The 26,327-nt window shown below is 33.5% G+C and overlaps 3 protein-coding genes across 8 annotated transcripts in view; 2 read left to right on the top strand and 1 right to left on the bottom strand.

Annotated features, from left to right (window-relative positions):
* LOC123309423 (protein kinase C and casein kinase substrate in neurons protein 1) overlaps positions 1-18,284 on the top strand; it is a 31,281-nt gene extending 12,997 nt beyond the window's left edge. For 3 of the 6 annotated variants that reach the window (XM_044892537.1, XM_044892539.1, XM_044892538.1), the window contains exons 2-9: positions 10,540-10,938; positions 12,898-13,086; positions 13,426-13,437; positions 14,846-15,193; positions 15,288-15,392; positions 16,549-16,679; positions 16,742-16,890; positions 17,683-18,284. In XM_044892537.1, coding sequence (XP_044748472.1) covers positions 10,576-10,938; positions 12,898-13,086; positions 13,426-13,437; positions 14,846-15,193; positions 15,288-15,392; positions 16,549-16,679; positions 16,742-16,890; positions 17,683-17,792 — 1,407 coding nt within the window. In that variant the 5' untranslated portion in view covers positions 10,540-10,575 and the 3' untranslated portion in view covers positions 17,793-18,284. The remainder of the gene's footprint in view (positions 1-10,539; positions 10,939-12,897; positions 13,087-13,425; positions 13,438-14,845; positions 15,194-15,287; positions 15,393-16,548; positions 16,680-16,741; positions 16,891-17,682) is intronic. The other 3 variants (XM_044892542.1, XM_044892541.1, XM_044892540.1) reach the window with 3 other exon arrangements.
* Positions 18,285-19,316: 1,032 nt separating this feature from the next.
* Positions 19,317-20,648, bottom strand: LOC123309477 (thioredoxin-like protein 4A). The gene is made up of 3 exons (XM_044892620.1): positions 20,496-20,648; positions 19,997-20,133; positions 19,317-19,865 (listed from the first exon to the last, which is right to left on the bottom strand). Exons 1-3 carry the CDS (start codon positions 20,571-20,573, stop codon positions 19,652-19,654), a joined length of 429 nt encoding a protein of 142 aa, XP_044748555.1. The 5' UTR covers positions 20,574-20,648; the 3' UTR covers positions 19,317-19,651.
* Positions 20,649-21,810: 1,162 nt separating this feature from the next.
* LOC123310527 (dynein axonemal heavy chain 1-like) overlaps positions 21,811-26,327 on the top strand; it is an 88,633-nt gene continuing 84,116 nt past the window's right edge. The window contains exons 1-5 of the mRNA XM_044894027.1: positions 21,811-22,125; positions 23,920-24,027; positions 24,085-24,236; positions 24,394-24,702; positions 26,142-26,271. Of these exons, the coding sequence (XP_044749962.1) occupies positions 21,859-22,125; positions 23,920-24,027; positions 24,085-24,236; positions 24,394-24,702; positions 26,142-26,271 (966 nt within the window). The 5' untranslated portion in view covers positions 21,811-21,858. The remainder of the gene's footprint in view (positions 22,126-23,919; positions 24,028-24,084; positions 24,237-24,393; positions 24,703-26,141; positions 26,272-26,327) is intronic.

Below are 26,327 nucleotides of genomic sequence, written 5' to 3'. Positions count from 1 at the left end.
CCAGAATTACAAAATTGTTTTAATAGCATAATTGTCTCGATTACAACGATACTGTTGATTCACTCATGGATCAACATTATTTTGAAAATAAAATATGCTAATAGTCGACGTTTTCTGTTAAATCTCTCCAATGTTAGATGTTGTTGAATCGGTAATTATTATGTTACGAAATATTAACCAACCATACTCATGCAACGGTACCAGAGTTTCTGTTAAAAAATTGACGAAAACCGTCATTGAGCAACTATATTAAATGGCAATTACAAAGGAGAAGACGATCTTATACCTCGCATCCTCATGATTTCAACCGACAAGCCATTAGAGTTCAAGTGGTTTAGTGCGACTTTCATTCGCAGTGACAAAAAATAAATCGCAACGACAGTCCTAGAGTGTTTGAGGCATTAATTTATAAAATCCATGGTTTTTGTACGTATATAGCCTGTTTCCCTCCTGCCAAACCTTCTACTTTATTTGTTTACCCACCAAGCAACAAAACAGAAAAGTTTGCAAGAAGGTATTGCAACAAAAAAGTCGTTGTTTACTTTGGATGCATAATATAATCAATTTATGTATAGTTAGGTATATTATGAATTTTTCCAATGAAAATTTTAAAATAAAACTTTCATTTGTCATACTATTCTAACTTTTTTACTTCCAATTACTGAATATTCCCTCACTATGACATGACAACGTCTACTTGGTCATCTAGTTGACAAAAAAAAATTTAATGAAACACTGTGGAAAAACAATTATTGTGATATTTATATATAGATCTATAGATACTTATTATTGGTCATTATATTTTTATTAACTTAAAATATTAAAATTCAAACTTTGACATCTGCTTCGTCTATGAAGTGAAGTAAGGAGAGTGAAGAAACTACACAAAACACAAAGATACTCTATTTTAACTTAACAAATTAGACCTAAATCGGCGAATTTCTTTCCAGTTACGTCTAATCTCGGTTTATGCCTTGGTGAATTTTAATTAGTGAATTTAGTTTTGAAAAAGAGATTCGCAAGGTATAAGATACTTCTCCTTAACAATGATTGTTGTTAATCTGTTTATCCTCGACAATTACCAAAATAATAGTACGAGGTAAATTCAAGTATATCCGTGAATGATATCGAATTTCCTTATTTTTGGCACAAAACATATCCTTATTCGTTTTTCTTTTACATCTGATAACAATATTAATTTGAACATTTCCTGTAAGTTTTTGGAGTTTCGAAGGCAGTGATTTTATTTTTTCTATTTTCACATACACATGTGTAAATAAAAGGTGATAGTGTGATGTTTCATCTCATTATTACTCTTCATAGTGTTACCTCGCATATATGAATTGTTTAGACAACTATTTAACTTTTCTACGTTTTTTGCAAATGAATACTTCCATTCACGTATACTAATTTCTACGTTTTCTCTCTCATCTGAAATGAAAGGAATAAAAATACAAAATAGTTGCAGAAATGGTTCCTGCGTATGAAGTTATATGTTCGTTTTCTCAGGAGCGAGTATTCTCGAACCATGCTGTAAATGAAATAATAATTATGAATGATTCAATAATTCGATGTAACCAACGCTGAATTATTTAGGAGTTATTTCTACAAACAAAAATTTTTCATTTTTATTCCTTGTGTGCAAAAACTGGGGGAGTATTTTCTGAAAATGGTATGTTTATTATTTAATCAATGACCACTGATATTTTTCTATGTACAAGCAAAACCATACTTTCGCTAGCAAATCATCGTATTATCACTTTTTTAATAGTTTGAACCGAAAACAATTTTTTTCGTCATATATCTTAAATTTTTTCCGATTTATTTCTGTTAACATATAATACCATATAATTAAGGTATGTATATCACCTACTCTCTACAGGGTCTATTATAGATTATTGTAACATCGCAGTTGGCTTTGAATTATTCTGTGCTCCTTCCCCTTTACCGAAGTGTTTTGAACTAAATATCATAGAATTTTAAAAATAACGCCTAGTCCGATGTAACATCATTTTAAAAATCCTGTATTTGTGCAGGTATATACGATCTGTAAATGAGGTGATTCTATTAATTTATATTATTTCTTCGATATTTTCTATAGATATACTCTCCAGGTAACTATGTAGGTATTAATAATGATACATTTATCATTTATCTCTATGGTAAACTATTGGCAATGGTAATAATTGACATCGAGAACGATATTAGTTATAGTTCGCCCTATAATATTTCAGTGCGGGAAAGAAATAGCAGAGGTTTTTCCTGCAGCGTTTGGAAAAGTTACTTTTTGCGACTTTGAACGCGCACGATTGTAGATAAAATGCTTTTTCCATGACTTGAATCCCTAAAATTCATCATATCGTACCTAATTTGAATTCCGTAAGCATAGGGATTGATATCATCATTAATTCGGTGATGCAACAATTGAAACGAGCACATAAAGATTACGATAAGAGTCGTGTATTTATTTGTATGATGATAAAGTCCATTCAATCCTATGAGATTCTTAAAAACCTATTCCTCTCATTGTCACTTCAAAGTCTCCTTTCTGATTGTTCGATAATGTAGAATGCATGTTGATCTAGAGCTTCTACTCGGCTTCTAGAAATTCAAGTAATGAAACTCTATATGTTGTCACCAATCTGAATTTCATTTCTTTCAACTTCACGATAATAATATTATAGAAAAAACTAATAATAAGACAAAAACAAAAAAAAGTTCCGACATTTCTACTTGAAAATATGTATTTACATTGTCTTCAAGACTATAGCTGTTACATAATTTGTTACATGATACGTATATTTTCCGAAGATACTACAATTTAAAATCATTGGTTTAGTGCCCTTTTAAGAACAACACATTCTGTCCAATGTGCTCACTCTAGAATATATGAAGAATTTGACTTTGATGCTAGTGACTGTCGCTGTGGATTTACTTCTCAGATTTTTCGTCTACCACTGATTGTCTTGTCCTAATAAATTTATTCATAAATCAATATCATATTTTAAATGAAAATGAAGCAAATGAAAACTTGTACACAAAAAAGCCTAGGATGTTTGTTCAGAATTTACGAGATCACCTACAATAATTTCGAGATTCCGAAAAAAGTTGAAAAAATGCGTATTACTGGTATGCAGGCAGCAAGTAAAGTAATTTGAATATGAAATAAAAGCTGACAGTGACCTAAACACCGTTGTTAACTCTGACAAATAGCTTCCTGTTGTGTAAGGTCATAAAATTGAATTCATTCTTTTGACCAGCCCACATAAACTATTGTTGATGTGCAGCCCGAATTTAGGATACAATGCTATCAGGAATATGGCAGATAGGTGTCGGCGGTATCCAGTTTCTCGGCAAATTGAGCTTTTTCACAACCTTGGAAATAATTGGTCTTCCGCAAAATTTCACGTGCTCCAAACTAATATTTTATTCATGTTCAAGATTAATGAATGGGTAGAAGGGAAGGAGGTAGAGAGAAAATAACTTTACAGAATTTTTTCACTTTCACTTGTTTCATTGTTCAGGAGTCCTGTTCGATATTTTTATTGATATGTTGTCTGAACTCCCATTTTTAGCACAACCCTGATGGTTTAGAAGATTATTAAACTAGGTTGATGATTATGTCGAATTCTTCTAGATGTATTGCAGTTTTTCGACGGGTAACAATATTGAGAATGTTTTAGGAAGTGTGAAACTATCAACACATTTCTAGCAACACATTTCTAGCAACGCATTTCTAGCAACGCGTTTCTAGCAACGCATTTTTAGCAAAGCATTTTCAGCATAGCATTTCTAGCAACAGTTTTATGGGTGCGCCGTAACTGGTGATTCCAGAAAGCAAACCTAGCTCATTGAATTATACTTTTCTAAATATCCGGTGATTGTTGAGAAATCTTGAAAATTTCATATATGATATCAGCATTCAATGAAATCCAAAATTTGCTCTCAGGATTGTGAACGAATATGAAAAATTCGACTGCTAATGTTATCGTGTCCAAAGAAAGGTTGAACTGTCACAAATTTATATGAGGTTTAATACCTATATTATTTTTGATATCTAAAAGGATAGATTATTGTCGAAATAATCTTTTATCGGGAAAAAGGAATCTTAGAGAAGAAGTGAATTGAACATTATACTCATCTTTGATAACATGTGCAAGAAAAACTGGATCAATTCATTTTTGAATTTTGGCAGGATTGTATACGTCCTTGAATCGTCACTAGTCTTTTACAATGATAAAAAATGGTAATGAATTACACTTAATGGCTCGCGTTTTTTCGTAGAAAATTTTCTATTTTTATCATGTTAGGTTATTTGATTGTTTCAAAATTGTATTGGTACCTATACGAAGGAGTCATTGACTGTTGCATGACCTAGAGTCTAGACGCCACGCCACGCACAAGTGGGTACCAACATCGCAACTTACCAAGTTCAATGTCAAGTGTAGGGAGTTGCAAACATGATTCATCTAAAAACTATGATTTCTTTTTCAGTTTCCGTTCACGTATGAACGTTCGTTTACAAGCGTAGGTACTTACAACAGGTAAAATCTCATAACAAATGTTCAGGCTTGGAGGTATAGTGACGAAGCTAGCAAAGCATTGATGAATAATTGGTTTCACATCCTAGTTTGTCTATTTCCTATTGAAGTTTCTGATTTATTTCTTCTACCATTCCGTGCCAACCTTCCTATTGCTCATTTATTTCCTCAATTTAAAGCGGAATGCGAAACTTGAAAACAACGGATCATGCCTTGAAGTTCCATCAGTTAGGTTATTTCGATCTGAATTCGAATAAAAATTGGAAAAGAAAAACGCTCGTGTGTAGTCAGTAGGTTGTGCGCGATCTCAAAATGTATTTTCAAAAATTCAGCTTCGATTAAGTTGAAAACTGGCACTTTTCTCTAAAATATCTTTTTGATAGTTCCTGCAAAGTTTGAGCATCTTCTCAGTTAACGAATTTTATTTAATTTTTAATGTCTTTGTATCGGTACTTTTTAACTAGCAAGTTTGAATTTCATCGGTTGGGTATAAGCTTAGATTGGTTCCTTTTTATATGTCTTTACTGCAACTACTGCTCTGCTGTGCTATTTATTTCGGATGACATATTTATAATTTTCCTTTCCAATGCAATCGTTTCATTCTTTATTCAAAACTACCACATTGTCAGAGAAAAAATTGATACATTATTCCCTGTGGATCTTACACTTCTAATGTCACTCAGTATATTTTGTAGAATCCATCAAATTATGGCAGATACCGGAGCCCACCTTCCACTATTCATTGGCTATTAGCTGAGGTAATAATTTCAGACTGCTTTTCAAGGTTTAGCTGAAATAGCTCGTAAAGCAATGAAATTGTCAGGCTAACGATACATAATTCGTTGCAATTGCGCTAAAGATATTGGATTTGCAGTCATGCTGTTATTATAACCTAATACTGCTGGTAGTTTTGGAACGGTTCATTTCCTAAATTATTCTCACTTCATATCCACTTAGTGAAATGTATTGGATGTAGTTTACACCTGCTGAAAGGTTCGTAATTTTCAGTTTTCAATCTTGGGTTGAATTAATTGGTAGGGCTGATATGAAGAGTTATTGCGACTTTGGTTGTTCTTACGATCCACGTTAAATGGGATATCATTTCATGCAACATGATGAAATTTTGAGACATCAATTCATTTTTGAGAGGAGAGTAATGTCTGTGATAATTTATCGTCAGTTCAATTATAATCTTGTGGAAAATCTTCTGAAATGAAAATGCCTCAATGTTCGAAAGAGAAAAGGTATCATGCTTTATATTGTGATCCGAAATTGGTGAAACACTATACCACCCTGCTTTTTAAGAGCAGAATACTCAATTATTAAAGCATTTTCGGAATCTACATGTTTTAACCGAAGAACATAACTTGAAAACCATTCGAGATAGATGTATGATTTTTTTTTATTTAATGCTCGAAGAGTTTTCAAGTCCTCTTCAGTTTTTCACTCTACAGATGCAGGCTGCAATTTTTCGAAAATGACCTTTTAAAAAATGTCAATAATTCATTAAGAAGATCTCGGAACAATCAATCATTCTTTTCTGCACAATGTCAGTTATTTCATTTCCATTTGGGTATGGTTGGACGAAGATTGAGCTTGAAAATAGTGTAAGAAAGTAATCGAATTGATGTTTTTAGATGCATTTCATTCTAGGTCAGGGATCTCGTTTTACCGATATAATCTATACCAACAAAAAGAAGGCGACTGAGGTAATGAAATTATCTTCTTCGTGGATACGGATTATAAACAGCAATTGATCAGCAGTTGAATCCGCCCTATTTGACTTTAACGGTTAGAATCGAGACTCCGCTTCTATAACGCTCAAAAACACTAATGAAATTTTATACATCTCCCCCACAACGCACACTGCAATATTCTTATGATATGAGTGGAAAAAATATTTTATTCGCGATTTTAGTGACATTAGGTGAAAACAGGTATAAATAGGTATAAGATAATGAAAAATTCAGAAAAAATTTTCAGATATATATTTCAGTAAAATAACAAAATTAAGGTATCCACAGTGATGAAATTTTTCACAAAAGAAGGTAACAGCCATTTTTTGATTTGCTGCATATCTATTCTCATATTCCATGAAGAATCCTACCTATTACTCGCAATGTTGTGTGGCATAAATAGTCATTTTGAACAAAAAAGGGAAATATTATCTTATATTTTATTCGGAACGCCCAGTATCTGTATAGTATTTCAGGCTTATTCATTTCGGAACACCTCATATATTCATCGGAAATCCTGAAGAAACGAAATATCCATGTAACAGATAAAGGATGATTTGAAATGTGGGTTTCTAGTTTCCCTCTAAATAGCTACTTCTGAAAATGCTTCTTTGTACACCTGAAAGCATCCGGTGGATCTTTGGTAATGGTAAATTGTATTCGATGGGAATTATCATGATCTGGGAAAGAACGGAAGTGTATCATTAAAAACATGAAGAAATTCACTTGTATCATGGGAGGATAGATCGACCTTCGGTGAATTTATATTTTATGACGTGGTGTAATCTGGTCTAAGATTTCCAGAGTCCATGGGCAATTATTATTATCAGCTCGACTCGTTTTGTTTGACTCAATAACAACAATAATTGCGATGGAGAAGGCAAAAGCATACAAATAATGTCTTTGAATTTATGTCATATTGAATGGTTCATTATTGTAGAGAAGAATCTGATCAGATATGCTGAAAATATTGTGATTTATTATTGATAGAACGGAATTCATATTCAGGCCGCACTTGACTGCCTTTATCCTTTATGGAGCGAACATATTAAGTAGGAAAAAGTAAGTGATGGAGTCAAATTTTACTTTGAGTTAATGCAAGTTAACCTATATCACCATTCATATGAATCTTCACGGACGATGAATATTCTTAATTTGGATAGATCAAAATTGAGAGTTTTTCGAGAATAGAAAATTTTCTTGCAAATGTTTGAGGTAGATTCTAGTTATCTACTAGAATGCCACTTTACACTATCGCCGCTATGTTGCTCTGAGAAGAGACCTGAGAAGGAAACCTTTACTTGGTTTGTGGATTGTTATCTTTGATTGAGTATGTAGGTAAGGTTACCCTACTTGCTGCAGAGACAATCATTATTCGGTTTAATGTGTTGGAATCTAATATAGTGTACATAACAAGTCAACGTGACCAATTCAATTCGTGAGGTCAGTCTGAATGTTGACCTTGGAAGCGTTTTGCTCACCATTGAAGTGAATAATGAATTCAAAATGGGTTAATCAATCAGATCGATGATCAAACCATGTTATCGTTTTTTCATGACGTCGAGTTTAGTTTTTCCTTACCCTATTTGATTAAATAATACAGACGATAATACTAGGTCCCGTGCTCAAAGTGAATCAAATTGACACAATTGGAAGTAACACAAAATCTCCTGAAATTCATAAACGTTTCTTCAATACATCAAACTATAACAAAAGATGATTAACCCTAGACATCTTACATCCACATAAAAAATCCCTCGGTGAAGTATTAAATACTGCGAATGCCAGTCTCTTTCACATACCGAGAGTTTCACAAAACTTTCATTGCCCGATCAACGACATAACAGTCACCCGATTTCCAAAACGAAATCACTGAGATATTCAGTAATGCAAATTTGCTTTACTGAATATTTTGAAGGAGTATCAATTGAGAATCATTGAATGGAGGTATATAGATTATAATTGGATGCGAGAATGACATTTAAAATGCTCGTGACTGCATTATTGATTGAAAACAAACTGACGTTTTTTCTTCAATCAAGCATTGATTCCCTGATAAAGATTTTTGGGTCAAAATGAGAAGAACTCAAGCATTAAGTATAAATCTAAAACTCGTACTCAATGATCATTTTTATACACAAATTCTCACTTTGATTAATTAATGAAGGTTTTGTTTATTATTTACTATTGTTTACTATTTACTACCTGTGACAAATTTCCTTTACTTTACCTTCACTTACTTACCTACAATTTCCAAGGCGGTAGCGGAATGGTGGGGAGTTGATGTACATACCTTATTCAGTTGTTATTTATAAAGGTTTGCTGAGAATATTAACCGAGAATTCCTTTTTCATCTTTGTGTGCTGCGACAGATGAATTCATTGATTTTTGTACAAAAATTGTGTCATAAAACAATGAATTTCTTACTAAGCTTGTGTCTAACGATTCGTATGGTTTGAAAGTAAAAAAATTCTTGTCCTAAAGCTATTAAATACAAATTCATGAAACTCGGAATGTGTTGCCCCGAGTCTACCAACAGAAAACAATCCGTGGATTAAGTCCACGTTGGGGCTTGACCGTACAACATTCCAAGTTACACATGGTCATCGGGAGCGCGTAGGTTAAATATTTCAGACCAGAAACAAGCTCATATTTATCAAGTGGTTATTGTGTATGTTCTAAAGAAGGGGAACAACGTTCTCAAGTTCATTCATTCTCGCTTATAAAAGATTTGTCTGACTCATCAGTCTGGATCGATACACCAATCTAATTAATCTCCCGTAGTTTATCTGGCAATATTCCGATATCTTCATAGAAAACGTGCCTCTTTTTAAGTATCGTTAATTAGATCAGATTTTTCTCTGGAGATTTGTTCAATGCTACATGAAATAGAAGACAGCTGCCCAAGGGAGTTTTAGGATGATTTATAGGATATTAGATTCTGACTCGTAAAAGTTTTACGTTTGCTGTATTGATGGAATCTTGTCTTGCTGAGATTTCCCAAGATTCGGATAATAAAATTAGGTCTTTTTATCAACTAGAGAATACTCACAACGTATGCTGAATTTTTGTACAACATATAGAACATATTCGATATTCAAACTGTTATTGTTCGATCGAATTGGGGTAAATATTTCCAGATGTTGATCGGACTACATATAATAGGAACTGATTAAGTTCCATTAAGAAGCAAAATTTTCTTCTAAATGTACCATTTTTTCCGAATCGGCTCGGTTTAAAAGATACAGGCTGTGGAAAAACTATAAAAAAATGTTATTCTTAGTTTTATTCCACAAACGTTTTCATCGAATGAAATGAATTTCGGAATATAGCTCTTTATTTATTTGATGAATTATTTTCGGAAACAAGATACCACCCACGACTTCCAGTTTTTCATTGTGACCATTACGTACCATAAAAATGCAAAAATTCAAAGAACCTAACTCTTGAAACTCAGTTGGACGCTATCTAATGAATAAATAATTGATCGTTTTGTAAAATAAAAGTATTCTTCATATTTTCTCGTATAATGCGCCGTTTTCAAGTAATTTGATGTTCAAAAATAAAAATATCTGTCATATTTGGAAAATTGGTACTTTGGCTCAATGAATCTCTGTTAAATACTGCTAAAATATTTGTACGAGTCGAAGACCCACCCTGTATATTGTAGCGATCGATATACAGGGTGTCCCAGAAGTTGACCACAAGCCGGAATCGGTTAACAGTCATAGTAGTCGTGTATTTTTCGAATTTTATTACAGTTTTATTCGAGAAAAAGCACACCCTTTGATGATTTTTGAACTCGTGTTGCTACGAATCTTTACTTTTTTCCAATTTAATTTTTCCTATGTTATCCTGAATAGTGATTCTGTATCCTGCAACCTTCAATTCCAAGCCAACTGCTCCAGGTTGAGAGAGGATGGTACTTTTTGCCGAACCAAAAATTTTTTCGATGAAACTACTATCCTTCAAGTATTCTGGGTCAGCCTGTATTATTCATGCCCGCATTTTAATTCTTCGAATATAGTTTTTTTCTTTTTCTTTTTTAAGATACTAATTTTTTCGATCAAACTACTACCCTTCAAGTATTCTGGGTCAGCCTGGTATTATTAATGCCCCCATTTTAATTCTTCGAACATAGTTTTTTCTTTTCCTTTTTTAAGATACTAACCACAATCACTATTACTTATGTCATTTCAATGACATTCAAATTGTCAAATTTTCGTTGTTTTCCAATACACATATTTTTTTCTTTCTTACAGGCTGTCCGAGATAGATTTTAGGCTAGGGCGACAGATATGTCGCACCATAGTGATGACAACATGCTCATAGCGACAAGCGATTCTTTCTGGGAGCCCAACAACTACAAGAAAACGACCAAGAGGATCGAGGATGGTTTGAAGCTCACAACTGACCTGATATCCCTCATATCGGAACGGGCGGAAATAGAGAAGGCTTACGCGAAAAGCCTGAAGACGTGGTCGAAAAAATGGAACGAAACGATAGAAAAAGGTCCCGAATACGGAACGACTGAGGCAGCGTGGAAAGGGGTGCTCGTTGAGGCTGATAGACGGTGCGATTTGCATCTTAGGATTAAGGATAATTTAATGAACATGGTTGTGTCTAGCATAAAGAACTGGCAGAAGGATAATTTTCATAAGGTAATCTTCACATATATCCTAAACAGGACGATCGGTACTTAGACTCCCACAGGGGGTCATATTAGAGCTCATTTACAACAAATTGAGTCCCGTGTATTATTAGTCAAAATAGATGATTATAGAGGGTGAGTCTTCAACATATATTTTAACAGAAGATTCCTGGGGTAAAAATAAACAAATTTGCTCTTCACCATTTTTTTCAATCCGGATTGTTGAAACTGCATACAAAATGCAATTTTGTGTTATACCCCACTAACTCCGAAGACAAAATTCCACCCATAACTTCCAATTTATTCATTATGATAGTCATAATATACACATACCACAACTCTCAAATGTAAGTTGAACTTTAACGAACGAATATTTGACCATTTTGAAAAATAAAAGTATTCTTCATATTTTCTCGTTTAATACGCCTTTTACGAGAAATTTGATATTGAAATTAAAAAAAGTGTGTACTTTGGCTGAATACAATTCTGTTTAAATGGTTCGCAGATGTGTAGTGTCTTGAAGTTTAATCAAAAAACAATTTCAATACTAATAATAAATATGAAAATATCTTTATCCGAATTTTTTTTAAAGATTTTCAGTTGTGTCGGTAGTAATAGGGAGTGAATATCCTTTTTACTGTAGGCTTGTTCGTATAGTGGTTCACAACAGTTGTAAACTGTACAGAGTAAGCGCAAATGGATTTTCGTTACCCTAAAATGGAATTGCGCTTGCTCTGTACAGAGTAAGCGCAAATGGATCTTCGCTACCCTAAAATGGAATTGCGCTTGCTCTGTACAGTTCACAACCGTTGTAAACCACTCTACGAACTAACCTTATAATAGATTCACATAATTCTTCAAATCCAATTGCGCCCGGGTACACCTAAATCAATATTACCAACACAAAAAATTTACGCCAGTGTTTTCAATTTTTATATTTTTCTAGATAAAGTAATTAGACATACCTTCATATATTATGCTTTTTGAATTTTTTTCATATCTTGCTACATTTTCGAGATACAAAATAAAGATCAATTACAATTCCTGGGTGGTACCTACTCGATAAGAAATATCCTGGTGTTATCGAGAGTCAGTGAAAATTGAGTTCCCCCTATTCATCTTAAGGAAGGATATATTTGTCTGAATCATACGTAAGGGTTTATAAACAGTGAAATATCGGTCAGTTATAGGATTAATTCTCTCACGCACGAACTCAGGTATTCAAAGGCAGTCAAATTTGAGCGCTCAGGCGCCAAAAAAGTGAAAATTATATCGTTTTGAATTCCCGTCACATGGTAAGAACGTGAAGAATGCTAGCGCGAAATCAGACGAAACCGGTGAAATTAAATATGGAGAGGACGTCTCACTCTCACTCTCGTATGAAAGAATAAACCTTGAATACTGAATAGTACAACGTACAACGGCAGAATAAACGGAAGTGGACAATGATTTTTGCGAAAGATTTTTATCTGTCGGAAGAAAAATAAATTTTTAATTATTGATGGAAATGAGGGTAATTAAAGTGGCCTACATGCCAAATGATGCAATTGTAGTAGATAATAGCACTTGAATTTCTTAAGAAAAATGGATGTAAATATATAGTCGATCTGAAATAGTATCAATTCACAATAATTTGTTTGCTGATTATGATAATTACCTATATCAGCGGTACGGGAAACTGAAATATTTCAGTGTTTTTATCCTTCTACAATTTCCTTTTATTCGGAGGTCATTTGAAATAGAAAAATGAATGATGCCTGAAATTATACAATATGAAATTAGAAATGTATGGAAAATTCTTCCATCGATCTGAAAAATTATCATCATAATTATAAGTGTGATGAAATTATACATGTGCTAATTTCTCCACTGATAAAATTGAAATTTCTTTTAAATTTTCACATCGAATGAGATGGTTGTGATAGTTTCTCATTTTTTACGCTGAACTTAATTCAATAATTATTTTCAGTCGATGATGCAGCTCAAAGAGAAAAAGGATATGGATGATGCATTCAAAAAAGCTCAAAAACCGTGGGTAAAATTGCTCCAAAAAGTAGACAAAGCGAAAAACGACTATCACACAGCCTGTAAAACAGAAAAATCAGCAATAAATCAAGAAAGAAACGCAGCAGGTGACAGCTCATTATCTCAGGATCAGGTGAGAATCATCAATAATAATATAATTGGTTCAGAAAGGAAATTGATTATTTTTGTGGCGAATTCATTCATTCGCAAAGTGTATTTTCGAAAGTTTCTTCGTCCAGAGAGTATTCTATAAAATTCTCTTCTTTCCACTATTTATTGATTCAATTAAAGTGTTGAACAAAACATTCTGTTGTAATTTCATGTGCATGGACAAGAGTATAACTGAAATTATTATCATCATTGTATTATTTTTTTTATATTTAATGTTATTATTTAAGTTACACTCTGTTCAAACTCCAAGTTAGTAGAACCTCAATTTATGATAATTGTTATTGTTTTTGTTTCATTATAGCGGACGTCTGCGGTGAGTTGATTGAATTTTTTATTGAAGCTTTCCCGAAAGCTGCTTGCTCGAATTTCGCTTGTTTCGCAGGCAATAAACTCGAATCGAGGTTTATTTTAGCCTATGTAAATAGCAAGTGGAAGTTGCTGACTTCTACTCCGCAATGAATCATATGCTCGTCAAATAAATACTCAATTATGGCCTTCATTAATTCAACAGTTACGATGTATACGCTTGAATATTTTGAAATTCAAGATATAAAATACAGTTTGCTTGAGGAAAAATCAGTAATTATTACATGGATGAAATATTTTATTCAGATATCCATGCATCCTTTTTGATGATCTTTCAAGGCATTGGTAGTTGGAAATAAGTAGCATTTTGTTGTTTTTCTGTACCTTCTTGCATATAAAATTTCGAAGTCTTCGTTGGAGTTGTGCTTTACATACAACAAATGCTCAGCAGACATAGAATTCTCGTCTGGTGCCATTAATGAAGCAATTCCTGACGATGTTACTGTGATAGCGTCGTAGCTAAATAACTCATGTTAGTGAAAATTGTGCAGGTAATTCAGATTCTACTCGAATCAAACTTATCTGATTGGACATTGGAAGAAATCGTCTCGACTGCAATAAGTTGATTGTATCACGCGCTGTGGAACTAGGGATCTTCTTCATTCTATTGCGGAACTTGAAATGAAGAGTAATCGTGTTTCTCCAGTTCCTTGGGCTAATCGATCCATTTCACAACGATTTACCGCGGCAAGATGTGAGAAAATCCTTACACGAATTTTTTAGTTTCATTTCAAATTTAGGTATGGTAGTATATTGTTAGTACCATTAAACCATGTATACCTGTCCATTATTCGGTTTATTAGGCATTTCGGAATGACGTAGGTTATCCATGCTCATTTGAGGGGCAGACAAGCTATCTATGACATTGATGATCGCAAAACTTTAAATTCTACCAGCCAATATTGTTAATAATAGTCAGTTTTCTAGCATACCGCACTTCCATATCACCACTGAAGGATATTAACATTCATTGAAGGAAATTTTCTCGGGAAATTGAAGAAGATTTATAAAAGACACAATAACATGAACCTACCCAACGCTTGTTGGTCGCTTTTATCCTCAGAATTTTTTTAATTAATCAACTTTGTTAATCAAAGATTGTTGTCGACTTGTGAATGCCTTGAATGATGCAACCGCTTATTGCCTCGTAATTGATGATGCATTTGAAGTTTTCTCACTCTTGCTTGATGTTTTAAAAGAACTCTTTTCGAATACACTAATATCTTGATAATTTGTTTTGTTTTGTATATATTGCAACTTGCAACTTAATAGATTTTCATTTCAAGTTCTCAAAACAAGAACCAATATAATTTGCCCATTATCCATTATTCTGTATTGATATTTGCTACTACCAGGTGAAGAAACTGCAAGATAGGGTTCAGAAATCGAAGGAGGAGGTGCAGAAATGTAAAGACAAATACGAAGCTGCCCTTACTGAGATCAATCAGTACAATCCGAAGTATATGGAAGACATGACGGGTGAATTCGAGAAATGCCAAGAAATGGAAGCAGTCCGTCTCAAATTCATCAAAGCCACCCTGTTCGATATCCACAAATATCTCAACATCTCTCAGGATCCCACGCTCAGCCAAATATACGAAGAATTAAACCATACAATCAATAATGCCGATTTTGAGAAAGACTTGAAATGGTGGTCCAACAACCACGGTGTGAGCATGGCAATGAATTGGCCCCAATTCGAGGTGAATATTACTTATCTGTACTCACCCCCTTTTTTTTCGAAGCATGTGAGTGTGATCTTAATATTTCCGTGTTTGGTTTGTTATGTTTCTATAGGAATACACTGAAGAGTTCAGGGACATTCACAAGGGCAAGTCTAAAGATGCTCCAGCTACAGGCATTACGCTAATTCACCAACGTCCTGTCGGAGAAGATGTGCATGTATGCTTTAGTTTATTTATTTTTTTTAATAATTTTGAATGCTTTTGATTTTTTTGTGGCTTTTCCCAGAAAAACTTAATCAGGTGTGTTTCGTAAATAGCAAAAACCAAAGTTTAAGCTCTTAACATTACTTTAAAAATAAATATTCCTTTTTATTTGGTTCATCTCAAAATATCTTAATAGGAAGTGTTATAGGGTACCTCTTTGGTAGGAACGAAAACATCTACATGAAATAAAAAAGTTGCTTTCGGAAACTACAGATTGGATATTAGATGTATCTTGATACATTGTTTCCACTTCAAAAAAAGAATTTAAATTCGATAACAAAATCCAGAATTGTTTACGAAAAAAAAGTGTATTGAAACCGATACATTGAGGCCTATAAATGCTGTTCAACAGGTTATACAGGGTGATTCACGTAAACTGTCCTCTAAATGTATGCAGGGTGATTCACCGCATTGCCCATTTAGAGATTTGTGGAGAACTAATCATAATTTTGTGCTGAAAATTTGCATGCTAAGATTTTCAAAAATGAACTTACTCCCAGGAATATTTTCAGACCTCTGCAATTTCCCATTATACTGGAAACAGCCCCCTCCTATGTCTTAATTCAAATGGCACACCTAGTATATCTTCACGTCATCAGATAGATGATTTGATGCCAATTTCTACTACACCTTGGGTAAAAACTCAACTTATGAGTTACTGGGATTCTCTTGAAGAACATGTTGAAAATGGGAAGTCAAACTGTTTTTCAGCCATTTTCAATTTTTTCATTATGTAGAATTATAACACACCATTTGCTGTTCGGATCTTGAATGCACGGATTGTTTATGAGAATTCATTAAAACTCTAAATTTACAAATTACAACCTATATTTTTTATTGGTTTAGTCTATTCTTTGTAAAAAAAGGGAGTTACCTAAAAAAACCCTATACCTTTAATGGAAACTTTCTATGTTATAACAGAAGAACTTGAAAAAAAAATCTCATTCAGTTCTCTTGATTCTTTTAGTGGACACTTCGCGTGGAACACCCTTTATGATTTTACTATAAAGCAAATAGAGCCCATTTTAACAACCGGGCAAAAGCGTACAGACCATTTTTCGATAGACGAAAGCATTATTCACTTCTAAAACATCTTCATATGGTTTCAGGAATTCTCAGCTAACAATAAATCAAGACCTGTACCATCCAGCAAAACAACAATACCGGCCACAAACCAGGAAAATGAAGTCAGAAAAACGGATCCAGCGGAAAGCCCAGCCAATCGATCATCCACAATAACGTGAGTAAACAAACTATCTATCCACAGTGTGCGTTTGCTACAATCAACCTTCATTCATGCAGAAACGGGACAAATAAAGAAGCGAATCCCTTTGAGGAAGAGGAATGGGATGAAAGCGACGCGTTGGTTGACAACGGCGAACCAGGTGTACCAGTCAAGGCTCTTTATGATTACGAGGGAGCAGAAAGTGATGAGCTCAGTTTTAAGCAAGGTATGCGAAGATTAAAATTTCCTTAAGTTGTTTCTTGTTTTTGCGCAACCCAATATGTCCAACAACGCAAATGAGATTAAGTTGAAGACTATAAGTACTTGATTTTGTAGGTTCGTGTAAAATTTGAGCGTCGTCACCTATTTTATGGTGATATATGATCCCCAAAGAATATTGCAAAAGTGTTTCGTATCGGTACTTAGCAATTTCTAAATAATTTTCAATTAAATTGAATCGGCAATATTTTGAATATTGAAACATTTCCTGGTGTACACATTTACTAATTTCATAAGCACCGAGTGGAAAAAAAGAGCGAATTCAGAGGGTTGGGAAGTTGTATCGCTGTTTATTCTTGCCGGCCGCGAAAGAAACCAAACGAGTGCACAAGCAACACTCTCGAAGTCATCAGGTCGGTAAAGACCAAAAAAAGCTCGAGAAAATAGAGATTTGAGTATCAGAGAAGCCCCAAAATGTTCTAGTTGAATATTATGATGATATTATCTGAAAAAAACTCCTTCAGTTCTCTTGATACTTCTAGACGGGACACTTTGCGTGAAACACTCTTATCGTCACAGGGTAATATACACGAAATGAAATCACTGAGATAATTATTTTCACAGCTCCCTTTTATGACGTAGTATTAAATTTTGATGAAATGCTCAATGTGGAAATAATCCCATCATCTTTGAAAGACCATTTCAGAATTTTCGTCAACTTTCACAATAACTACTTTTCCACATCTCCGATGAATCTAACCCGAGAAAAAAGTTCAATTTATGTATTTGTTTTCTTCAGGTGACGTTTTTGAAAAACTCGAGGATGAAGATGAGCAAGGTTGGTGCAAAGGACGCAAAGACGGTAGGGTGGGTTTGTATCCTGCAAACTATGTAGAAGTTATTCCATAATAAAAATTATTTGTGTCAAAATATGAAGAAGAAAATTGTTAATTTTTGAGAAATATTTATCAGAGCTTTCGCTCATCCAGATATAGATTTTGATGTTGTGTTATTTAATGAGAATGAATGCTGTCTTTTCAGACTTGTACAAATAGATTAAAAGTGTAAATAATATAACATTAGTAATCACGAGATTGAAATACAAAGGACAATTTAATGTACTTGTGCAAGTAGATATATGTTACGCGAATTTGTTAGGAAACTGATTACAAAACTGTGAAAAATAAATACATTTTTGTATATTATAAATTATATAGGAATTTTATTTGGATTCGAAAACTGTTTTAAGCGTTATTATTCCTTCTGTTGAATTCTTAGTTTTAAAAGAACTATTTATTAATAATCATAATTAAATATATTTCTTATGTTTTTGACAAAGTATAGATTTTCTTATAATGAATTTCCCTGTGAGATATTAAATTCCGTTGGCATTTCAGAATACTTGAGTGTTTCATTTAAACCCAACATATATCACAATTACTTTCTGTCAAAATTTATTGACTATTACATTGGAATATCAAACAAATCTTGAAAAAGAAACTAACACGAAGCACAAAGGGCACAAATGAAAAGTTAAAAGGCAATACTACCTATTTTTTCGCACTTTTTTAGGAAGGGTGGTGCTAGGCCAAATAACTTTGGGACCACTGATGCCATGCAAAAAACCAAGTACTAACTCTAGTTACAGAAATTGACACCAGGTGTCACTGTAATGTGATTTAAATAAAAGAAATCTACTTTTTTGAGCGTCTTCTCAAATCAGTGACTACATACCCCCCAGGGGTATAAAGTCACTGTAAAGGACTCTATAAAGAAGGGCCCAATATTTTGTAGAGGATAAACACCCAAATTACCACTATTAGATAGGATGCGACAACATCGCGATTATTTTGCGAAAAGAACATTTCCTCTATTATAACCTGAAATGATATTCATTCGGATAATTCCCATACTGTGATTAGCAAAATTTTCTGAATAGGTATCCGAATTTCATGAAGCTCGAAAACAGTTGGATCGACTACGACCAAAATCAAAAGGCTTTGTCACCACATTTCTCATCTATTCATATTGCGAACTGTAGTGAGCCCACAACAATTTTTCAAAAAATTTTAATACCTATTTAAAATTTGTTTTTGCGATCTCACCTTACTCTTTTTTCAGAGATTCTACAGATAGAGTCGTCTGAAATGGATCACGATATGTAGGTTCAGGACTGCAGAATTTCATGTCAACAGGAGATTGGAAGAACACAGGTGTTGTTAAAGGTTACGTCACTCTAGCACACATTGGCATAGCAAAATAAGGCTCGCAACCCTTCCAATTGGCCTTAAACAGAATTGCACCTGATTTCTATCTTCCTGAAATCCTCATATTTATTTTTTTTAAGTAACTCGAAATAAGCTTTTCAGGGAAAAAGGTTGCGAAGTGTTGCAAATGGTACCTTCTCTGCGGACTGTTGATAAAAACAGGTTAAATGTTTAAAAAATGTTTTTAATTCTTCTTGAAATTGATACACAAAGACTTTTAGAATCGATCTCAGGACACTCAAGATAATTTGAAATAAATAATAATCAGTGATAACTTGAATTCAAATTGATTGAAGTTCGATTTTACTGATTTTCATTACCAAAAAATTTCCCAATGTACAAATATAGATAGTTAAGTTCTCTAGTTTCATAATATAAAATAATCACAACATTCAAGTATTTTCTTCAGAAATTATAATCAATCATATTGCCAATTTTAGGCAACGACCAATCAAAATCCTTTATTGACTTCCAAAGATTACCTACCATCATGAAAAATCTTCAGTATCTGTATTTGGTTGAGTAATCTTTGGGTGAAACTACCAAACCTCTGCCCTTCCTAGCACCTCTATAAACAGTTTCCAAAATGTCTATCATTTCTTGTTTATCTTCTAATGGCCAGTTTATTTTGTTGTTATTTCCAGTACCCAAATCTATCATAATATGCTTATTTCTGAAGAAAAACATAATGGTACAGGGATCATACAGTTCATACCTGCAAAAATAAATTTATGATGCATATACTTGATATATGAAAAAGTAGAGAATGAACCATGAATGATTCAGACTCAACAACAAAAGAAATTCCAGCAGTTCTCAATCAGATACAATTGAAATGAAACTCACATTTTATTGAAGTCAGGTACTTCGGTTATATCCACTAGATAGATAACAGCAAAATTCTTCACTTTATCTGCTATACTATAAAGAACCTCATCCATTTTCATACATGAAGGGTCCCAATCGTGTCCAAATCTTATTACCTAAGGAAATAAATTTATTAATGGCTAAGAGCTCTTCGTTTACAGTTAGATAAATAAGTGTGCCTGCTATAAAGGTACAGTAGCCAAACCTACATAGAACATGACCTAAGATTTAACAGATAGGAGACCTAGCAAAATTGAGATCAGGAATCACAGTGTACTATTGTACACAGTGTACTATTGTACACTGTGTGAAATCTTGGATATTTCCAAGATTTCTTACATTCATAATATTTAGAATTGTAGGCAACCGATATTTCAATTTGTATACAAGTATAAGAGATCCCATTTAACTAAGCTATATTTCAATCTCGACTTCTTTCTCCCGATACTAAAGTCTGTTAAGTATAAGAGATACTTACCACAACACGATCTTCTTCAGAAAGTATGGCTTGGTCCACTTGCCAGCCGTTGTGCAAATGAGCTAACATATAAGACATTTTGCAAGGATTGTTATATACTTTTGTGAAGAATGGAACTACAACTTACTCCGCACTCCGTTGTTATTGAATATCAAATAAATTCCAACGATGCTCAGAAGCTCACAATATGTTATCTGCGGTACCTTGTTTTACAGTTTGTTCGTTTGTTGTTACTGCAACTGCTTCACTGCTTCACTGTTTCACTGCACAGAACACACCGACTTACTTTATGTTTCACTGTTTGTTCTGGAATGTGTAGAAAATTTCCTAACAATCCTAACCTAACCTCACAATTTGACGTTTTCTCTCAGAGGCATCGAAAATAAACACTGATCCATAGAATACTCTTTACATTGTAGTTTCAGCCTCAGATCCGTTGATTGAAGTATTGTACAATATATGAAATATTGTATATATTATACAATATATATATACAATACATAATAACATATAATATCAATCAACGCTCAGATCAATAAAATTGATCTTAGATTATAGCTCTTTCATTTCAGATTGGCATTGGCGTCGCTTGAGGGGTAGGCATGGGCAACTTCAATCTCAACGACAGTTTCTCAGAAATAAGGAGCTATTTAGTTGCTTATTGCCTTAATCCTTAATTACCTGTAGAATCACTCCATGAAATTTGACCAGAAATTATTTTCACTCTCTGTTATGGAGGATAACCTCTGTAAAGGGGAAGAACTCTTCTCCGACATTTTCTGTCTAATTTTGAACCGTATATCGCATATGTTACAGTGAATATTCTGGTTATTCAACTATTTTTCGGTTTCTTTAGCTGCAATTTACTCGTGAAATAATTTCGCAAGGGAAATTTCGCTAATGTAAACGCAGCTTAACGTGGGTGGTTAGAAGCAGCTGTTTGATCGAATAGAGAAATTTCTGTATACTGTAAATCAGACAATTTACGAAATTAGCTTAAACAAACCATCTAATTTAACTATCCACTATACGCAACGTTCGAGTAAAACCCCCATCATTTGGGGGCTCCTAAATACTTGAGTCCTGTTGCAGGACACTGAATATTTTTTTGTTTTCCATTCAGTATATATTATTGCAAATAATCAAAGAGTAACAACTGTTACTCTTTGAAATAATGAACAAAAAACTCCAAGTTAAAATACGCTGCCTTGAAGAGAACATTATTGTATTCTATTCGGGTTCTGTGATCTTCCCGGCGATGTGATGAAAGAAACTTTTAAACTTTCCGGAACCAGGCAACAGTCGACAAAAAATTGCCGTCTCCATAATATTTTCAGATTCCTTGAGTTGTCATTATTTAAAAATGGAAAATGATAAAGATAAGGACAAAAAAAGGAAAAATAGAGACGGAACAAGCAGGGGCTATTATTCGGAGTTAGCGACAAATTTGAGGTATAAACAAGAAGTCGAAGAAGACCTACCTCCGGGAGCCCCTAAAAGGACCAAGTTTATATGGCAAGTCAAAACGGAAAAGGACGCACCCATTCTGCCGAAGCTAGTCAAGCCGATCAAACCTTTATTTTTGGCTCCGGCAGAAAGATGGATCACTTTCCTGGAAGATAAACAGATAGTAAGTAGAAGGACGAAAAATTTGTATGCTTTATCTTCATCATTTTCCATTTCATAAAAATAAATATAGGATATTTCATGTTACCACGGTTATGCGATGCTCATTTTTTATCTGGGTCAAGGCCCACTTCGTTTTCGAAAAGTGATATTTGGAATAGAGCACGAAAATTTTGTTCAATAATAGTTAGTTTTTGTGTTGTTTTTGATAATTAAATACTTATTAGGGTCTGTAGTGTCATGATAAATTTTATAGTCCCTTCATTTCTTTGATTTTAAAGTTCCGTTCAGATTCAATTTACGACTTGAGGAGTCTTCAAAATTGAAGGGGCTTCATAATTGTATATGGAAATGTCTGATACTACATAAAGGTGTACAGGGTGTATACATATAAAGTATGCCCTAGCGGGACTAAAAAAAATCACAAATTTTGAAATTAAAGGTTCTTTTTTGACGCTTAGTACAGTTTCTGGCAATAGTTGCAGAGCCTTCGAATTCATTTTTATAACATATGAGAATACGGAAAAAACAAACAAAGATATGAATAAAACAATTAACAGCGGGTTTCATAAAACTTTGATTGTGCTATCAACGATTTGACAGTTACTTGATTTCTAAAACGAAAAATGAAACCTTTTCATTGCTGAATATATTGAACAAGTAGCAATTGAGAATAATTTTGGAGGTAAAAACATCATAATTCGATGCGAGAATGATATTCTGAATGATCATGACTGAATGATCGATTGAAAACAAATTGACGTCTGTTGGTCAATCAAGCTTTGATTCCCTGATCAAGCTTTATGATCTTGAACTAATTTTGTGAACCTGTGGTTTAGTGCTTCGACAATCTGATGTAATTGCACATCCTTTTCATTGTTAGCATTTGTAATCTGATCAATGTTATCAAAATAACACACAATATTTCACATTAACAGAAAATTACAACAGCATACTACAGAAAATTAGCAATGAACAGGACGAAAAGGATATAGAATAGGAATATAACAATTTAATTAACCTATTTCAGTTGAAAAGCAGAAAACTGGTTGTTCTAAGTATACCTTGTTATAGTTTTTGAAGACTATCTGGAGGAACCATTTAATATGTCCGACATTTTGTAACTTTGTTCATGAAAAATTCATCAGGTGTTTCAGGAAAAAAAAATAGAAATAACTCTTGAAGGGTGTCTTGTTTTCAGACTTTTGGGTTGCTTCAATTGATCCCCACCCCTTTCGTGGTATTTAGTGATTTCAATATTTTTGCTTATCATTAGAAATCTCTTCGCCATCGAATATTTGGACCAGAGAATGTTTCAGGGGGATTGATGGTATCTACAGTTGCTCTGTTATTGTGAAAAAAATGAATATTTTTCTTTATTTGCTTGATTTGAGTATCAGTTCAAATTCTAAAATTACTCGACTAAGCCTGAGATCTTAAATTTCAGATCCTTCTATATAGTTTACTACTAACTGATTCACATTATTTTCCGATAAAAGCCGAGGAGGATAAAGTCTTTTATTCAATTTTTAATCATTTTTTTCATGCCGAAATCATTAATTTTGAAAATTTTGACATAATGATCTTGATTCAGTATTTGTACATTGGACTGATAATGAATATTTCGTGTTGAAATTTTCATTCAATAAAATTTTTCTGAGTCTTCTGAGGTTAATAAGAGATTCAGATTTGTCTGCTCTCCAAGAAATATCCCGAGCAATCGAATAATAATTTCATATGTTGGGTTTGAATGTGATCAAGAAAAACCAATACTAATTTATCTGAAACTAAATTGCAGAGTTTTCCCGTTGAGACCTTCAAACCCAAAGTGCAGCTACAACATCAAGTGGAAATTGGTGACTTGCCTAGAAATGTAGCCATTGAGAGAAAAAGACGACAATATGCTGTAAATTCAAAACTGTATTTCGAAATCCACTACTACTCTAAAGTTATTTATCTCCAGGCCCAGAACATTGCCGACATCCTGCAGGATCTGGAAGTATCTCCAAAATCCTTGATACCGGTTGATTCATCTGTACCTTATATGGCGAATACGATGCAGGCAATGAATTTCCTACCGCTCGAATTATTCGACAATGAAAAATTTGAAACCAGGTGAAAATTTTGGTCAGGACCCCTTCCTCACACTAATTTTCGACAAGGAATCATCTCTTGAATTTTTTGCAACTATTCATTCAAACCCTGGAATAACTAAATCACCATAGATACAAATGTTCCTGGATTCCTGATATCTAAACCATTTTTTTTCCAGGACTCCTGAATCTTGGCTGGAACACGGCGTTGTGGAAGGAGTCCGACATCCTATACCTGGCAAAGCCTTCTTGAAAATTCAAGATCCGATGGAAACCTCCAAAGAACAGAACTATGACTGGATAAACGTTGCAGTTACAGATTATTTACCAGAAAGCCAACTATGGTCAGTTTTGACACTGGATGGTTCCCAGCGAACTTTCAACTTGCCTCGCATCTACATCATGTTCAGCGCTGAAAATCCAATGATTTTCGGCGAAAGGATCAAGGCAGCAGTGGACTTGAGGAATCAAGTAGAGGATACAATAAGGTGGGCCTTTTAAAAAAACGATGTTGTGAAACTACCGAAAAGATAATGAATTGAATATAATGCTAAAGGAATAGTCCGAAAAAAAACTGCGGATATTTCGGTCCTTATAACGTGATCACTTACATCAAAACAATATTTATTATTAATAACACTCATATAGGGATAAAAGAATATTAGATGTAATTTCTTCATGAAAAAAGTTCTGAGATGGTGGATTTTTTCCATGCATATAAAAAACTATATAGTATTTTATTGAATGCTCAATAACGAACCTACAAAATAGATATTATGAACGTCAAGTTATGAACAATGAAGTTCCTCCCTCAGTGGATTCATCATCCAACGAACTTACCTCTACTCCTGAGCGAGTACCTTTATCCTCCCTTCCTCTGATTGGCACTTCGAAGCCATCTTGAAACTACTCTCTTCTACTTTTTTCTTATCTATCTTTTTCAAATGTAGGATAAGTTTTTGTAAATTTATGACAGTTACTTTAATGATTATGCTGCAGGCATAAGTTGTTAACATACTTCAACTATGCAAATTATTATGTGCAGATAACTGCACAAATGGTCATGACGAATTTACTTCATGGAAAAATTGAATGAGATATCTTTGTACTATGATAAAATTTCACTTTTGAGAATTAATAGAGTAAAGATTTGGTTTAATTTTAAGTGAATTCAACGGGGGATGATTTTCAAGGTTGAAAAAATATTTGGAATATCATTCTCCTTCGTCATTTTGAAAATGATTCGGTTTTCAAAACTCCACAACTAAAACAAGAAAAATCGATAAATCTACATATACTCATAAATAATTATCTCTATATTATGTGAAATATCCAAATAAAGGCTTCAACTGTTTCCTTTCCAAAGAGTTGTAAATATGTTTCGGCAATCTAGTTGGATATTAAAACCGTTGGTGTTTTCAAAAATCATAGGTTGTATTTCCATCAACATTTGCTATTAAAGTTATCTGTGAAAGAATTAATTTTCAATATACAGAGAACACATGAATACAAAATATTGTTCTTGTTAGTTTAGTTTCGCTTTTATGTTTTGGGTACAAACCTCATAATGTTTCATGATGATATTTTATCCTTTTCGCATGAAAGGGTCCCCCAATTCCTGCTGAAATTTCCAGAGTTTACGTTTCTAGAGTTGTAGATTCCAAAAAATCCTTATTTTCATCCGTCTACAGTTGTCCAAGCTGTTTGTCGAAATGAACTGGTGGTAACTCAATGAAATTTGATTCAAAAATCCATCACCATCAGATGGTAATGCTTCAAGCTTTGAAGTTATTATGAATTATGAGTATTAAAATGGGGGAATTAAATATGGACAATTTTTCTTAGACCTCTGCAAATATGTGATTCTCACAGTGCAATATTTCGTCAGTTTATAACCCTGAGGATTTAATTATTTCTCAAAATTCAGATACGAATTTTATTTGGACTGCATGCTTCTAACCGGAACCTTGGACTTGGACGAGAAAAGCGTTTTGAAAATAAGAACTCTAGCAACCAGGAGTCAAACAAAGAACATTAATCAAGAACTCCTTCAGAAGGTACATTTTATGATTGCTATGTAACGGATATCCATTTGTGTAATTATTTTACGTTC

Source organism: Coccinella septempunctata, chromosome 3 (genome assembly GCF_907165205.1).
Source record: "Coccinella septempunctata chromosome 3, icCocSept1.1, whole genome shotgun sequence".
In the NCBI taxonomy this organism is placed as follows: Eukaryota; Metazoa; Arthropoda; class Insecta; order Coleoptera; family Coccinellidae; genus Coccinella; species Coccinella septempunctata.
This window is presented reverse-complemented; position numbering and strand designations above follow the sequence as displayed.

What these genes read in the sequence shown, in the direction of transcription:
- LOC123309477 (XM_044892620.1), bottom strand. Translation starts at nt 20,573, where the DNA reads ATGTCTTATATGTTAGCTCATTTGCACAACGGCTGGCAAGTGGACCAA. An exon ending in CTGAAGAAGATCGTGTTGTG is followed by an intron (nt 20,134 to 20,495) that starts GTAAGTATCTCT and finishes TTATTTCCTTAG; the next exon opens with GTAATAAGATTTGGACACGA. An exon ending in GTACCTGACTTCAATAAAAT is followed by an intron (nt 19,866 to 19,996) that starts GTGAGTTTCATT and finishes TTATTTTTGCAG; the next exon opens with GTATGAACTGTATGATCCCT.